This window comes from Salvelinus namaycush, chromosome 24 (assembly GCF_016432855.1).
Source record: "Salvelinus namaycush isolate Seneca chromosome 24, SaNama_1.0, whole genome shotgun sequence".
Taxonomy (NCBI): Eukaryota; Metazoa; Chordata; class Actinopteri; order Salmoniformes; family Salmonidae; genus Salvelinus; species Salvelinus namaycush.
The window spans coordinates 27527111-27544225 of NC_052330.1; the positions used below are offsets into that span (position 1 = coordinate 27527111).

At 42.2% G+C, this 17115-nt stretch overlaps 2 protein-coding genes across 2 annotated transcripts; one reads left to right on the forward strand and one right to left on the reverse strand.

Moving 5' to 3' along the window:
* Positions 1-972: 972 nt before the first annotated feature.
* On the reverse strand, positions 973-6006 carry slc25a47a (solute carrier family 25 member 47a). Its single transcript, XM_038962850.1, has 6 exons — positions 5800-6006; positions 4410-4453; positions 3125-3196; positions 2824-3003; positions 1728-1998; positions 973-1521 (listed from the first exon to the last, which is right to left on the reverse strand). The coding sequence occupies exons 1-6, from the start codon at positions 5834-5836 to the stop codon at positions 1208-1210; spliced, it is 918 nt and encodes a 305-aa protein (XP_038818778.1). The 5' UTR covers positions 5837-6006; the 3' UTR covers positions 973-1207.
* Positions 6007-6788: 782 nt separating this feature from the next.
* slc25a29 (solute carrier family 25 member 29) lies at positions 6789-16606 on the forward strand. Its single transcript, XM_038962821.1, has 5 exons — positions 6789-7107; positions 11301-11344; positions 13217-13300; positions 14090-14297; positions 15839-16606. Exons 1-5 carry the CDS (start codon positions 7080-7082, stop codon positions 16405-16407), a joined length of 933 nt encoding a protein of 310 aa, XP_038818749.1. The 5' UTR covers positions 6789-7079; the 3' UTR covers positions 16408-16606.
* Positions 16607-17115: the final 509 nt, after the last annotated feature.

Genomic DNA, 17115 nt, shown 5'->3' on the forward strand with positions numbered 1-17115 from the left:
ACTTCAACTGTATGTGCTGAGTAAGAACTTAAACTCACTCATAAAAACAGCATCTCTTTGCTGTATTCGTAGACAGTCTCTATCTAGTCATGGTTTTAAACGTTTTTAAATCTCACAACTTTGCTGTAGCTTCCTTTTATTCCTGCTACGTTACTGCAGACACGGTCATCTGAGCCATCCGATTGGTCAGCAGTAGGCCTATAGTGCACTTGATTTGCTCTCCGGGCCCGTGGGGAAGGCAGAGTTTGTCCTTTCAGACACATGAAACGGTTCAAAATCTGAACACTTCGGCTACCCAGCACGCAGGGCAGCTGAATCGGGTGCACCTACCGCCAACTGCACAAGAGGAATACCAAAAAAAAAGTAACGCAATGCTTTAGAGTTATTTTTTTACAGAAATATTTGAAGATCGACTAGAGATGCCTTGGAGATCGATCAGTCGATCACGATTGACCGATCGGTGACCACTGATCTAACCCCTCTACTGACCCAAAAGAGAGAGAGAGAGAGAGAGGGAGAGAGAGGGAGACAGAAAAACACAGTCAGACAGAAAGGTCAGACAGACAGTCAGACAGACGAACCGGGAGTGTGAGAGAGTGCAATCAAGAGAGAGGAGAGAGGAGTACAATCAAGAGAGAGAGGTACATTAGTCTCTCAAGTCCAGTGTCTAGTGCCGAGCGATTTATGTTTTTTGAAGTCGGTTCGGTTTCCGTTAGATTATTACAAAATAATTACAGTTTTAATTATTTATTTTTTTAAACATTAAATGCACTATGCATTATGTGGGTTGAATACTGTAACACAGAATAAAACAATTAATCATAGTCCCATGATGGTAGTGACTTCCCATTACTGCTTATCACTTATTAACCATCATTTATTCACATTACTTTAATAAAATATTTCAGTTGTTGTATATATTATATTTGTTTTATTTGATGAATTTATTATTTCATTCCAAGTCATCTGCGCAATGGATTTTGGTCATTGTAGTTAATTACCACGTTTTATGCTCTAAACTATTGGAAATTTCAACTCCATACTACTGTACATTGCACAGTTCAGGCCGGATCTGATTTATCTCTAGAGAAACTGTGCGAAAAAACGAATGAAATGGAATGAAAATAATTAAACTAATTGGTCTATTAGTTGTTTAAAAAACAAAAAATAACCAACATTTCGGTTAATCGCTCAGCACTACCAGTGTCTACTCAAACTCTAGTTTGGGGGGCTTTATAGCATCAGGCTGTGTTCTGAGGAAGCCGACCAGGAGTTCATAGGTCGCGAACACCACCATGTTGACAGGGAAGGCACGTAAACAGTTGATACCCAAGCTCCTAAAGAACACCCCTGACCCCTCCACCCTGACTGTCTCTGTGATGCAGTGGACAAAGCCCTTGTATCTCTTGATATCCCTGGCTCCGTCCATCTGGAGGCGGGCCTTAATCACGTCCATGGGCGTACCCACTGTCCAGCCGGTCATACCAGCCACCCCGCCAGCCAGCATCACCCCTGTCCACTCTGAGAATCGCAAGAGATAGGGATTAGGGTTAAATGCTCTATCTATGAACTACAACAATAATTACTTTAACCATTTGTAGAGTAGAACACATTCATAAGAGACCAACGTTGTATCCTGTTGAGGACTGAAGCCCACACTTTAGACCAATAGAAAACCAGCTGGAGGGTCAAAAGGTAAGCTATGGACCAAATAGAATCTCACCCACCTGGTCCCTTCTTTCCAGTCGGGGTGAACCACTCACAGAGTGTGCTGTAAGTCAGGAAGTAGGTGGCGTAGGACGGTCCGTCTCTCAGCATGAGAGGCAGAGCTCCCCTGTAGAGCCCCAGTACCCCCTCCTCTCTGACGATGGTCAGGAGACAGTGGACGGGGCCGCGGTACTTGGGTTTGGGCAAGTTGGCCCCTTTTCTGGCTCGCATGGACTCTGTCTGACACTGCAGCCTGACTTTCACTATGTCGCCTGGTGACATCACTGTCACCTGAGAGACCAGAATAAGGAAACGGGACAGTCAGTGAATTCACATACAGGTTGGCAGTTACTCACTAATTACACTGTAACAGGACTACCATATTTTAAAGCCAAATAATGTCAATAAATCAAATAAAATGTTATTGGTCGAGTACACATATTTTGCAGATGTTATCGCAGGTGCAACAAAATGCTTATGTTTCTAGCTCCAACAGTGCAGTAATACCTAACAGTACAAAACATTACACACAATTCCCTCAAGAAATTAAGAAATATCAGAACGAGCCAGAGTCAAGAATATTAATATATATGTATATGATGGTGTGTACAGACAGTATGGACAGTATAGGAATAGAAAAGGTGTGTACAGCAGTAGCTACATTGGATGAGCCTTGACTAGAATACAGTATATACATTTGAAGTGGATAGAACAGTATGTAAACATTATTAAAGTGACCAGTGTTCAATGACTATGTACATAGGGCAGCAGTCTCTAAGGTGCAGGGTAGAGTACCGGGTGGTAGCCGGCTACTAAAAGTGACTAAGTACAAGGCAGGGTAATGGGCGGAGGCCGGCTAGTGGTGACAATTTAACAGTCTGTTGGCCTAGAGATAGAAGCTGTTTTTCAGTCTCTCGGTCCCAGCTTTGATGCACCTGTACTGTCTCCGCCTTCTAGATGGTAGCAGGGTGAACAATAAGGTCCAAGTTTGGATAATATGACATTGTCCTTCCTTAGAAAGTAAATACAATGGTCCTACAATCACAAATCCTGTGAAAGTTCATTCTGGAAAACAACAACAAAAGAATATATATCCTCAGAAATAAAACTCCTCACCGTAGCCACACCGCCGGCCAGGCCGGAGAGGAAGATTTCTAGTTTGGTGTTTGGGGTTCCTGGTCCTCCCCTCAGCTGACTGAGACACTGACGGCAGTTCCTGTACATCCCAAACACCACAGAGGAAGTCATGGAAACCGTGGTAACAGGCAGGGACATCCCTTTGAAGAAGCCATGGACCTGGAGGTACAGGAGAGAGAGGAGGGGGGGTCAGTGTGCTTCTCAGTTTAGACAATCAGATAAGGTGACTGATGAACCAACTGATTAGGACTGCTTTATGACGGAAAAGATTGACACTCACCCCTTCTTTAGATAACGTTGTTATGAAGCAATGCCAAATTCCAGTGAACTGCTTCTGAGTTTGTATCCTCACCTGTCAACGTCAGGAAGAGTTCAGCCTGGCAGGAGTTATGTCATCACCAGAATAAGGCTCATGGCAGCATCTTTAGGTATGTACAGTATCAGTCAAAAGTTTGGACACACCTACTCATTCAAGGGTTTTTCTTAATTTTTTACTATTTTCTACATTGCAGAATAATAGTGAAGACGTCAAAACTATGAAATAACACATATGGAATCACGTAGTAACCAAAAAAGTGTTAAACAAATCAAAATATATGTTATATTTGAGATTCTTCAAAGTAGCCACCCTTTGCCTTGATGACAGCTTTGCACACTCTTGACATTCTCTCAACCAGCTTCATGAGGTAGTCACCTGGAATGCATTTCAAATAACAATTAACATTTCAATTACAGAAAATAGCCCAATTTGGTAAAAAGATCAAGTCCATATTATGGCAAGAACAGCTGAAATAAGCAAAGTGAAACGACAGCCCATCATTACTTTAAGACATGAAGGTCAGTCAATAAAGAACATTTCAAGAACTTTTAAAGTTTCTTCAAGTGCAGTCGCAAAAACCATCAAGCGCTATGATGAAACTGGCTTTCATGAGGACCACTACAGGAAAGGAAGACCCATAGTTACCTCTACTGCAGAGGATTAGAGTTAACTGCACCTCAGATTGCAGCCCAAATAAATGCTTCACAGAATTCAAGTAACAGACACATCTCAACATCAACTGTTCAGAGGAGACTGTGTGAATCAGGCCTTAATGGTCCAATTGCTGCAAAGAAACCACTACTAAAGGACACCAATAAGAAGAGACTTGCTTGGGCCAAGAAACACGAGCAATGGACATTAGACCGGTGGAAATCTGTCCTTTAGTCTGACTGAAGGAAAAGCAGCCAACAAGTGCTCAGCATATGTGGGAACTCATTCAAGAATGTTGGAAAATCATTCTTCAGAAAGCTGGTTGAGAGAATGCCAAGAGCGTGCAAAGCTTTCATCAAGGCAAAGGGTGGCTACTTTGAAGAATCTAAAATATATTTTTATTTGTTTAACACTTTTTGGTTACTACATGATTCCATATGTGTAATTTCATAGTTTTGATGTCTTCACTATTATTCTACAATGTAGAAAATAGTAAAAATAAAGAAACACCCTTGAATGGCTAGGTGTGTCCAAACTTTTGACTGGTATGGTTTGTCTCCACTTCAATAAAACACATTAACATCAAAACACTTACCTTTACTGTATCAAGAGGATAGCCCACAGCAACACCACATGCCCCTGTGTTTAGACAGAGGAATGGAAATGATGAAGACCACACACACAGCAGACTAGGTGACATTGTTATTACAATGTTATTATAGCTAGCTTGATTGGTGAATGATGACATCTGTGTTAGCTAACCATCTTAATTAAGCAAACTCCAGGTGTTACTGTGGTAACATGACCACATTTCTATCACCAAATGTAAATGAAGGAGCTGCTAAGACGACTAGATACATGTATGAGAGCACGTATCAGTCTGTCATGCTGGTCCTTGTTTACAACATCCTAACATTGGGATGGCATAACAATTTTGACTGCCACACAACATTAAGTTGATACTTTGTAATACTGTTAAAAACGTATTTGACACAAAGTAACATACAGTAGGTGCATGAGGTGGCCTGGTTAATCAAGGAGGATAGACTGCCAAAGATGTTACTATGTTTAGAAAAGGATTAGGATTTGGGTTTTGAGGCCTTCTGGACATTCCTGAATTGAACTGTATTGAATTCAATGTTGGGGGAAAAAACTGGGTTTGAATCAGGCAAGCTTCCTCTCACGACCTCTACAAGCCAGAATGTTGGATACAATTATATTTTAACGCACTTTACTATATTTTAACCACTTTAGTGGTTGTCTATGCAGTTTAAGACAATATATGCACAGGAAAGTATAATTACATCAACTTTTCAAAGCGCTGGTAGTGTGTTCAGATTTCTATCACCTGAAGCATACACCGAACCATGTAATCACGCGCACGAGCCTGCAAGTATGCATGCATCTCATTGTATACATGTATTTTCGTATTGTGCGCATGCTTCAGGTCATAGCAATCTGAAAGCACTACCAGTGCTTTGAAAAGTGTATGTAATTATACTTCTCTGTGTACATATTGTCTCACATTCCTACCGCCAAAAGAACCAACAGCATGAACATGGACAAAAGGTAAAGTACCTTCAAATATAATTTTATTAAACATTCTGGGTTAAAGAGGTCGTGAAAGGAAACGTTCCTGATTCAAATGCAGATTTCTGCCCGACAGAGATTTCAATGCAATTCTAAGTCGGGTTTCCAGGCAACATTATCCTGTACAATTATATAGACTATTATATATATAGACTATCTATATACGCAGAGGCCTAGGCTGCTACGGTATAACCTCAAAAGCCCCCAAAAGAAGTGGGGTCACACACTTTTATAACGAATGAACCTCCAAATATTATTGACGACGCACACATAATTTCTATGAATTATATTTTCCATGAACTTGTTATTCAGGGTTCGGACAACCAACATTAATATTAGCCTACGTTGTTTTTAAATAACGCTATACAGCCTCGAGATCGCAATAGGTTACGTACCTCCTATGGATCCTGCCGCGAAATCGGCAATATGCATTCTTCAAACATAAGATAACTTGTGTGAAAACGATATCACTGCATGTTTCTCATGCTTCCACTGATTGTCGTTGTGTAAACTGTTTTCCCTGTTATAGAAGGACTATTCGAGCCAGTTATGTGAATCTTCTGCGTCCTTCATACCAAAATACCACGTGTATGTTCGGTTGAGCGTTACGAAACAGAGGAGCCGAGTGTAGCCGAATAATGCCGAAGTTGCCATTGATAGGTTCGTGCGCTCAAAACAGTCATCGTGTCTAAGCAATGACAGTATATGAAGTGTCAAAGACACATTGAAACAGACATTGAATGGCTTTATCAAAGCTTTTGAAAAAATAATTACAAATGTAATAGGACTATAACAACATGTGCAACATAAAAAACTAACTATCCTTACAAATGGCACAAAGGCTTATTGTGTTTAAAACTAGTGTCTAAAACTGAGAACTGTTCTGAAATACATTATGTCATTGATAAGGTTAAAACGAGAAGTTTGAAAGGTGGTAGCTATGCCATGGCATGCTCGTCCATACGTGACCTTGAATGTAGGTAGTTAAGCCATAACATATGGAATAGTTTCTATTTTGTCTAGGTTTGGCATATGTCTGATATGGTAATCGCAACTTTCAGCAGCCAGATGTTTTTCAGCCCGTTTGCTTATGCGTAGAAACATCTATTTCCCTATGTAAAATCGATATTATTTCAAACCTGCCATAATGATTCAAACGAGAGTTGGTTGTGGGGTGTTTTCATCAATGACCAAAAACGTCACACCGTATTGCTGACGCAACCTTGAATGTGCGATTATTTTCATACACAACCAATAAACGTTGGGGGTAAGATTGAAAAGAGGGGTGGTGCCTTCGGCACTGTAATGTGATTGGATACGATGTTTACCCGAAGCAGGTAGTAAACACCTCCAATGTCATCTGTCAAAACGTTGGTTAGACAGACACAGGGTCGAGGTTACTACAGAGAGGGGATCGTAAAATCACTTAGCTTGGACAGTTCATGGAGGTCGTGTAGCTATTCTATTCATACCTCAGTGATTCTAACGGCCGCAACAAGGATATATTAGCTAGCAAGTTGATAGCACATTAGCCTAGCTAGGAGACGAAGACTGTTGCCAACTAGCGCAGCTGTGTTTCATCAAACTGTTTAAGTGGCAAACGAATCGGCATCAAAACGTATTAATTCACCGATATTTGACACTCTTAATAGCACATTTGTACTGAAGAGTGGTGATGGACTTTCTCGCTGGCTGCATTGGAGGTAAGTCTGATTTGAAGCACACCAACCCAGGAGGCAGCTTTAGCTAACTACTGGCTGCACTAAGCCAATCAGGGAAGGCAAGCGCACACATCCATCGTCATAGGCTACCTATCGTCACACCACACACACAGATAATTGTCTTTACACCAATTTGAGAAATTAATTCTTACATAGCTCACACAAATTGACACAATGTATGTCATTGAGATTGTTCAACTCTAGCCTTGTTCACATGATCACCCGGCTAACTACTGTAGGTAGTTACATCGATAGTGTGTGATGATGCAATCCCATTCAGTGATTTAAACCGCATTTTTGTATTTGGCGCAAGTGGGTCGACAGGGCACGCAAGGTACATTTTCCAAATGATATCTATATAAATGGGAAGACGTGACATATTGTAGCTGTCTGGAACTATTCAGACAATGCAGTAACTGACTCTGTGTGATTGTAACCATAGCCGCGGGAAGTAGAGGTGCTGAACCCCCTGAACATTGAAAGTAAAATATGAATACATTTTTATTATTATTATTATATATTTTTTATTAAGGCAGTGCACTGCGGTACAAATCACAGCATCCCCCATACCCAAACATCTTCCTGTGGCTATGATTGTAACATCATATACCAGGAATAACAAACTCAATTTGACACCATAAGATACTGTAGCCTACAGTCTGAATAATTGGTAGGCATGACATTGTTGCAATGTAGATATATGCCTATTTGGTAAGTCAGGTCGGTGCAAGCCATATTGAGTCTGCTATCTGGTGTCAGAAAAAAAGTAGTCTCTGTGTCAGAAAAGCTGGATACCAGGGGATATGGGTAACCACCGTCAACATTTCAGGGTTAGACCTTATTTAGGAATCTGATGCCAGTAGTCTCCAATGTTACCTTGGTGCTATTCTTCTTGGTTAGATTTGTTTATAGGTGGTTGGTTCATAAAGTAGATGGATGGCCCTTCTCTCCAGGAAGACTAAGTTTATGTTGTTGAAAGTTAAAGGTCTACTTCTGGTGAAATTATTTATGATAAGTGATACATCCTGTGGTTTCAGTTACTGCTCCATCAATCAATGATTTATACGTCAAATAACAGGCATACAAAGTTACTTGTCAATATTCAATTACTTGGCTATCGATGGAGAAAGATAAAATGACTTCTTTCCTTCCTTCTTTCTCACTTGGACATGGTCTAGAAATCCTACCACGGGTGTTTTCCAGCCACCCACAAGCCTCCTGAATGTCCTCTGTACACCCTGTGAAGAATGGAAAGCATGTAGTCCTATGTCCTGTAGCATTACATTTACATTTGACACTTTGGTCATTGGTAATTTAGCAGACGGTCTTATCCAGAGCGACTTACAGTAGTGAGTGCATACATTTGTTATATTTGCAGACTGAAACAGATAACCTAAGATGGCTCTACTGTAAAAAGGATATGCATCTACACATACCCCTTCACAGACCAATCACACTCTCCCTCCTGCTGTCACTGGTCTGCTATGGAAGGGTCTGGTGTACATGTAAACCCATAGGGGAGGGATCCACATGCTCAACGTTAGTGGAGTGGCGTGAAAAGCCTGACTCGACTCAGAAGGCAACTTTAGTATTATATGGGAATGTAAGCCTATTAGGCCCACTATTTGGAGGTGAGCCATAAACATACATGAGTGTAAACTATCCTCCATGTTGGCACCAGGTGTTCCATAACAATACTATTCTAATTGCTATTCCGACTAGAATGTAATTATGTTGGAACTTTTGCTGCCAACATGGCACGCTGCAAAAGTGGGCGGCAGGTAGCTTTAGTGTTTTAAGAGCATTGGTCCAGTAACTGAAAGGTTGCTGGTTCGAATCCCTGAGCTGATTAGGTGAAACATTTGCCTGTGCCCTTGAGCAAGGCACTTAACCTTAATTGCTGCTGTAAGTCGCTCTGGATAAGAGCGCCTGCTAACTGACTAAAATGTAAATTATGACAAACCAAGCCTTTGAGCATTTGTGTATCAATTCCTCTGAAAACCTGCATTAGGCTTTCAAAGCAATCATTCCAAGCTGACCGTAGGGGAATGAAAAACTTGCGTAGGTACTTTGTACTAGGCAGACACCTTTGCATAATATAAATATAAACGCAACATGTAAATTGTTGGTCCCATGTTTCATGAGCTGAAATAAAATATCCCAGAAATGTTCCATATGCAGCAAAACGTATTTCTCTCAAATGTTGTGCACAAATTTGTTTACATCCCTATTGGTGAGCATGTTTCTCCTTTGCCAAGATAATTCATCCACCTGACAGGTGTGGCATATCAATAAGCTGATTAAACGTCATGATCATTACACAGGTGCACCTTGTGCTGGGGACAATAAAATGCCACTCTAAAATGTGCAGTTTTGTCACACAACACAATGCCACAGGTGTCTCAAGTTTTGAGGGAGTGTGCAATTGGCATGCTGACTGCAGGAATGTCCACCAGAGCTGTTGCCAGATAATGTAATGTTAATTTCTCTACCATAAGCCGCCTCCAACGTTGTTTTGGAGAATTTGGCAGGACGTCCAACCGGCCTCACAACCGCAGACCTCACGTAACCACGCCAGCCCAGGACCTCCACATCCGGCTTCCTCACCTGCGGGATCATCTGAGGCCAGCCACCCGAACAGCTGATGAAACTGAGGAGCATTTCTGTCTGTTATAAAGCTCTTTTGTGGGGAAAAACTCATTCTGATTGGGTGGGCCTGGCTCCCCAGTGGGTGGGCCTATGCATTTCCAGGCCCACCCATGGCTGCACCCCTGCCCAGTCATGTAAAATCCATAGATTATGACCTAATGAATTTATTTCATTTTACGATTTCCTTATAAAAACTGTAACTCAGTAAAATCTTTGACATTTTTGCATTTTTATATATTTTTGTTCGGTATAGATAGAAAATTTGAAATAACTCAACTTACAAATTACCCAGGGTACTGTTAGTTTGATAGTAGTTTTTTCTGCTGTAGCTGTAGCTCCCTAAGGTATTGTAAAATATGACCAAAATGGCCCTTTGCCTGCCGGTTGCCAAGGACACAAGTAATCGTGTCAGTTTCTCTGTTAAGGTAAGGATTTAGGGTAGGGACATCCCAAGGATCCCGGATCGCACTGACCCATGCACATGCCTACTGCTGTTCTTTTCCTGGCTTACAAAAGGAGGCTGGCTCTGATTGGCTGGCTGTGGCACAGCAGGCGCTTAGTAAGGATTAGCCTTGCTCTTCTAGCCAGTCCCAGAGAGGAACAGACATACCAAAGACAGATGGCCTACAGCCACAGAGTTCTGCAAGCTCTGTTTGGGTTGTAGCATTCTGTTGGTGCACTACACATTCCAACCTTCTATAATGTTGTTTGTTTTGGAACGTTTGATGCCAGTTTGGAGTATAGTCCGCCAAACTATGTAGGCCGATATCAAGGCCTTTAGCAGGACAGTTGCTGTCAGGGCCCAGGGCTGAGGTTTCACTCTGTATTCAGAGCCATGGGGAGTGGAGGAGAGGGCTTGTACACATGTTATGTACAGTACCTTCCAGAGCAGTCGCTTGGACAAAGCTATTCCTGAAGGAGACTCAGTCTCTCCCCAGTGGCCTTGCCATATATGAGGCAGCGGTCTGTCATACCTAGATTCAAATACTATTTGAAATCATTTTAAATACTTTGCCGGTGCTTGATTGAGCCAGCCTGGCTAATGGACTAATGGAATAGTCTCAACTGTAAACCCTGCCCATCTGGCACGCAAGGCAGGCTGGAGCAAATGCCTCAACTATTTGAAAGATTTTAAAATAGTATTTGAACCCAGGTCTACAGTTAGGCTACATGTTGTTGTTGATGGCTACAGGGTTTCCATATCCTTCTCAGATGAATCACAGCTTATATTTTGGCAGGCTGATGTGATGTCCTCTGTGGGGTGAGAGCCAACATTAAATGGCTTATGTTTACAATTTCTGTTGTTGAGATCTGAATAGCGGACATGGCTATTTTATTTAGTTTACAGAAACAATGTTTTGGTTGCTATAAATAACTTTTTTTTCCTACCAGAATACAACTTTTCAAACTATCTGTGTATCATATAGGCTACAGTCATTTTTACGTGTAATTTTTTTTGAACAATCTGCTCGGTTAAGTATAGCGTAGTCTATCCTGTCTGACTGCTCTCTCATTCTTCTCTTCAGGTGCTGCCGGAGTCTTAGTAGGACACCCTTTTGACACGGTTAAGGTGAGTCTGGTTGTTATCGTTTTGGGCTGTTTCTTTCCATTATATGAAAATAAAGCTTGCAGTCACTAAGTTCAATAGTTGCTGCTTGTCTCAAACAACCATAAAAAGCAGCAACACAGTATAGTAAGGGGAAATTGATGACCGTATTCTCCACACTATAACAGATGCTGTTTTGTTTGTATGTATGTATGCTGCTGATTTCATACACATCCTGCTTGCGTAGGTCTAATGATTGTGGAAGATTTCCTTGTTAATGTAACAAGGACTTTATTAGTTTCACAGAAAAGGTCTTACTGTGTTAGTAGATACTTCTACACAACAGTACACTGTAGTAAGTACAGCAAAGGTCAATCTGCCACCTGTCTCTCTGTCACTTTGACTGTCTTATTTTTGTTGAACCACAACAAGAATAGGACTCTTCCCCATCCCCTATCAACATTTTGATGTCTGAGTTTAGCAAGTTGTGTCAGAAAAATCATGTTTACACACTTCATGGCAGTACATACACTATATATACAAAAGTATGGGGACACCACTTCAAATTAGTGGATTTGGCTATTTCAGCCACACCCATTACTGACAGGTGTATAAAATCGAGCACACAGCCATGCAATCTCCATAGACAAACATTGGCAGTAGAATGGCCTTACTAAGAGCTCAGTGACTTTCATCTTGGCACTGTCATAGGATGCCACATTTCCAACAAATCAGTTAGTAAAATTTCTGCGCTGCTAGAGCTGCCCTGGGCAACTGTAAGTACTGTTATTGTGAAGTGGAAACGTCTACAACTGCTCAGCCGCTAAGTGGTAGGCCATATAATCTCACAGAACGGGACCGCTGAAGCGCGTAGCATGTAAAAATTGTCTGTCCTCAGTTGCAACACTCACTACTGAGTTCCTAAATGTCTCTGGAAGCAACATCAGCACAAGAACTGTTCGTTGGGAACTTCATGAAATGGGTTTCCATGGCCGAGCAGCTGCCTTAGGCTGCCTAAGCCTAAGATCACCATGCGCAATGCCAAGTTTCGGCTGGAGTGGTGTAAAGCTTGCCACCATTGGACTCTGAAGCAGTAGAAACACGTTCTCTGGAGTGATGAATCACGCTTCACCATCTGGCAGTCCGATGGACGACTCTTGGTTTGGTGGATGGCAGGAGAACGCTACCTGCCCAAATGCATAGTGCCAACTGTAAAGTTTGGTGGATGAGAAATAATGGTCTGGGGCTGTTTTTCATGGTTCGGGCTAGGCCCCTTAGTTACCGTGACGGAAATCTTAACGCTACAGAATACAATTACATTCTAGACGACTCTGTGCTTCCAACTGTGACAACAGTTTGGGGAAGACCCTTTCCTGGTTCAGCATGACAATGCCCCCTGTGCACAAAGCGAGGTCCATACAGAAATGGTTTGTCGAGATCGGTGTGGAAGAACTTGACTGGCCTGCACAGAGCAGTGACTCCAACCCCATTGAATACCTTTGGGATGAATTGGAACTCCAACTGCAAGCCAGGCCTAGTCGCCCAACATCAGTGCCCGACCTCACTAATGCTCTTGTGGCTGAATGGAAGCAAGTCCCCGCAGCAATCTTCATATAGTGGAAAGCCTTCCCAGAAGAGTGGAGGCTGTTATAGCAGCAAAGGGGGGACCAACGTAATATTAATGCCCATGATTTTGGAATGAGATGTTTGACGAGCAGGTGTCCACATACTTTTGGTCATGTGGTGTATAATTGTGTGTACTAGTAAGCTATTCTGTATTCCCTCATTTTTGTTGCTATGTTGTGATACTGTTGTCAGGAAGTGTTGGTTTGTTCAGGAGGGATGCTGATTGGCCGTACAGGTTCTCTTTGACCTTGACCTGTGTGTGTGTTGCAGGTGAGACTCCAGGTTCAGAATGTGGACAAGCCTCTCTACCGCGGGACCTACCACTGTTTCCAGTCCATCGTTCGGCAGGAGTCGGTAAGTCCTACCTAAATCTTTATCATTAAGTGGAAGATGTCTCCAATTTAACTTTAAACAGGTGATGAGCTCATGTTAAGTTGTCATGTTTGGTATTGTATAGTCCTATAGGCTTCAGATTTGTTTGAGACTTTGGCCACTCTCCCATCAACACAACCACATTGAAGTCTGCTCTGTTTGAGTTATTAATGAGGTCCGTTTGTCCTAAGCGCTGATCCTGGACCTGTCTGTTTCAGACGACCTCACCTGTCTTGTGACTGATTGTTATGGGCCTGATAGAATACTCACAGAGCTGATTGGGGTGGGAGAGGCAGTAGCACAGAGCTCTACAGTGCGACCATTTTACTCGCAAATGCGCCAAAATATTTAGCTGTGTGACCTGGAATTTTTATTCAAGAGCACTTTTTATTTTAGAGCATTAGTGTCCCTTGAAAAATGAAGGATTCTACCCTTATTACCCCAAATATTTTACATTGTGCTCCTAAATTCTTTGTGTGCGCCTACGTTTTCCACATATGCTCCTTGTAAAAAAAGGTAAACGTAGCGCCCTGTAGTAAATATGGGCATTGGGAATACGTATTTTGGTTTGTGTTCTGTTAAAACTTTATAAGGGTTTTAACAAGTTTATAAATTAATTCTTCAACATGCGTTGAGTTAGAATTATGTGTCTCGCTCTTTTCATGCTCCACATGAGTCCATAGCCTGAAATATCAAATGTTTTTAATTTCTCCATTTCACCCTCTCTTTGCCTGACCCATCTCTCTCTCCCTCCTTCACCCCCCACCCCAGATGTTTGGGCTGTACAAAGGCATCGGCTCCCCCATAATGGGCCTAACCTTCATCAACGCCATAGTGTTTGGAGTGCAGGGAAACGCTATGCGTTACCTGGGCCATGACACCCCTATGAACCAGTTCCTGGCCGGGGCCGCAGCCGGAACCATCCAGTGTGTCATCTGCTGCCCCATGGAGCTGGCCAAGACACGCATGCAGATGCAAGGTAGGGATTATCAAAATAATGGGCTTTTAATGTCTCGTTCAAAACAGCTGGGAACTCAAAAATCTCAGACTTCAGTGCATTCAAGACAACCGGCAACTCAGGGGGAAAAAGACCTCTGACTGGGAAAAATAGTTTTGAACGCTCATCCAAATCAGAATTCCAAGCTGGAACCTCCGGCATCTTTCTAGAGTGCCGACCTGGAGGTCAACATCATAATTTGACCTCTGGTTTTTTTCTGCTTTCCCAGTTGTCTTGAAAGCACCATTTTAATACTCGGAAAAGACTGCTTAAAACGGTCTGAATTAAAAATAAAAAATGCTTTTGTTTACACGTGTCATGGTGAGGTATAAACCAGGTCATCTGACCACTAGATGTCCTCGTATGCCCATGCATGTAAAAAGATGCACACACGTATTTCAATTGAAGTTGCTATATGTTATGAAGAAAGTCATGAACAAGTATTAGACATTTTTTTGACAACCTTGGGGACCAATTTTGATAATTCGATATCATATTGATTTGAGTGAAGTATGTTGTGGTAAGCATACCGTTGTTGCAAGCATGCACACTGCCTTAGGAGAGTGCCATATCATGATTTGATGAGGTATTTGTTACTTTAAGATAACAAAAACTGTTGTTAACACTTGCATGAAGACTTTACTGGGCAAAAGTGTTCCATGTTTCATTCATTGGTTTCCCCAGTATTTGGTGGTGGAGCAACTTGGCTAACTAGCCAGCAAGTTAAACAATTTGTGGATTGTACTCTGCCTTTTCAAGCTAGCCATTTAGCTACCTCTTTAGCAAACAATAATTTCTAAGAAGCACATTCTGTGTAGTTAATGTTTGTGCAGATGTTTTTGTTCTAGTTAGCAAACGTTTCTAGCTAGTTGTCAAAAGTTTGTCATTTTAGCTTATCTGAGCTAGCTAGCATAATGTACTCGGTGCACTGCCCCTACACTGTTGGAAAGCGTGTGCACCATAGACGGATGGGTTGTTTAGCAACAAAGACGATGCATACTCAACTTTGGGGCAAAACAAAGTGGGTTGCCTTAGTATCAAAGGATTATTGACAACATGTTAACTATATTGTAAACTATAACACAATACACACACATTTTTTCTCTAATACATAGTCACAGTTGTTGGTTAGCTAACTAGCACATTTTTGCCATATTAGCATTGATGTGACATAAGTGAAAACACCTAAAAACAAGACATGTTTTCAAGAACAACATACAACTAGCTGAAACAAGCCAGCTACGATTCTCCACATGGCCGCTTCTTGTCATTACTGCTAGAGATCTGACCATTCAGAATGATAACAACACATTGCCTTTTGCCTCTGCGATGCGCACGCATCATTTTGGTGACGTTGTCAACCCACCCGTCTATAGCATCAGTTTTTAAAGGGTTCACCAATGGCACTAACTATTAAAACCTTTTCAAAACATATATGGCCACCTATTTCATGTTTGTCCTAGAGTCAACTTTTCCATATTGGTACCCATCACTAGTATTTATAAGTATACTGTGTTACTAAGGCACTGGGGAGAAGAAGTCCAAGAGGAAGCTGTACAAGAACTCCCTGGACTGTCTGGCCCGTATCTACAAGCGGGAGGGGCTGTCGGGGGTGAACCGTGGCATGGTTACCACGCTGGTCCGAGAAACCCCCGGTTTCGGAGTCTACTTCCTGGCCTATGACGTCCTGACTCGCTCCATTGGCTGTGAACCTGACGACCCCTACATGATCCCCAAACTGCTATTCGCCGGTGGGATGTCCGGGATTGCCTCTTGGCTCTCCACCTATCCAGTGGACGTGATTAAGTCCCGCCTCCAGGCGGATGGGGTGGGTGGGGTCTACCAGTACACCAGCATCGCTGACTGCGTGCGGCAGAGCGTGAGGAGAGAGGGGCTCAGAGTGTTCACACGAGGTCTTACCTCCACCCTGCTCAGAGCGTTTCCCGTCAATGCTGCCACCTTCGCCACCGTCACGCTGGTGCTGCTGTACGCACGGGGAGTGGAAGAGGGGCCCAAAGACTGTGAGCTGGGGCCCCCCAACACAGCTCACCACACACAGCTACCGCAGCAGACCCAGGCTTCCAGCTTGTGACCTGAGTCTGGAGGTGTTACTCCCACCAAAGCTGCTCTACTGTGGGGTGGGGGAGGGAGGGAAACCCATTGGGACCCAATGCCCTTTGAATCGCTGAGTATGGAAACCCATAGACTCCTGATATAGCTATATGTACACTACCGTTCAAAAGTTTGGGGTCACTTAAACATTTTCCTTGTTTTTGAGAGAAAAGCAATAAAAAAAAATCCATTAAAATAACATCAAATTGATCAGAAATACAGTGTAGAGATTTTTAATGTTGTAAATGACTATGTTAGCTGGAAACGGCAATTTTTTTAATGGAATATCTACATAGGTGTACAGAGGCCCATTATCGGCAACCATCACTCCTGTGTTCCAATGGCATGTTGTATTAGCTAATCCAAGTTTATCATTTTAAAAGTCTAATTGATCATTAGAAAACCCTTTTGCAATTATGTTAGCACAGCTGAAAACTGTTGTGCTGATTTTAAAGAAGCAATAAAACTGGAATTCTTTAGACTAGTTGAGTATCTAGAGCATAAGCATTTGTGGGTTCGATTACAGGCTCAAAATGGCCAGCAACAAAGAACTTTCTTCTGAAACTCGTCAGTCTATTCTTGTTCTGAGAAATGAAGGCTATTCCATGTGAGAAATTGCCAAGAAACTGAAGATCTCGTACAATGCTGTGTACTACTCCCTTCACAGAACAGTGCAAACTGTCTCTAA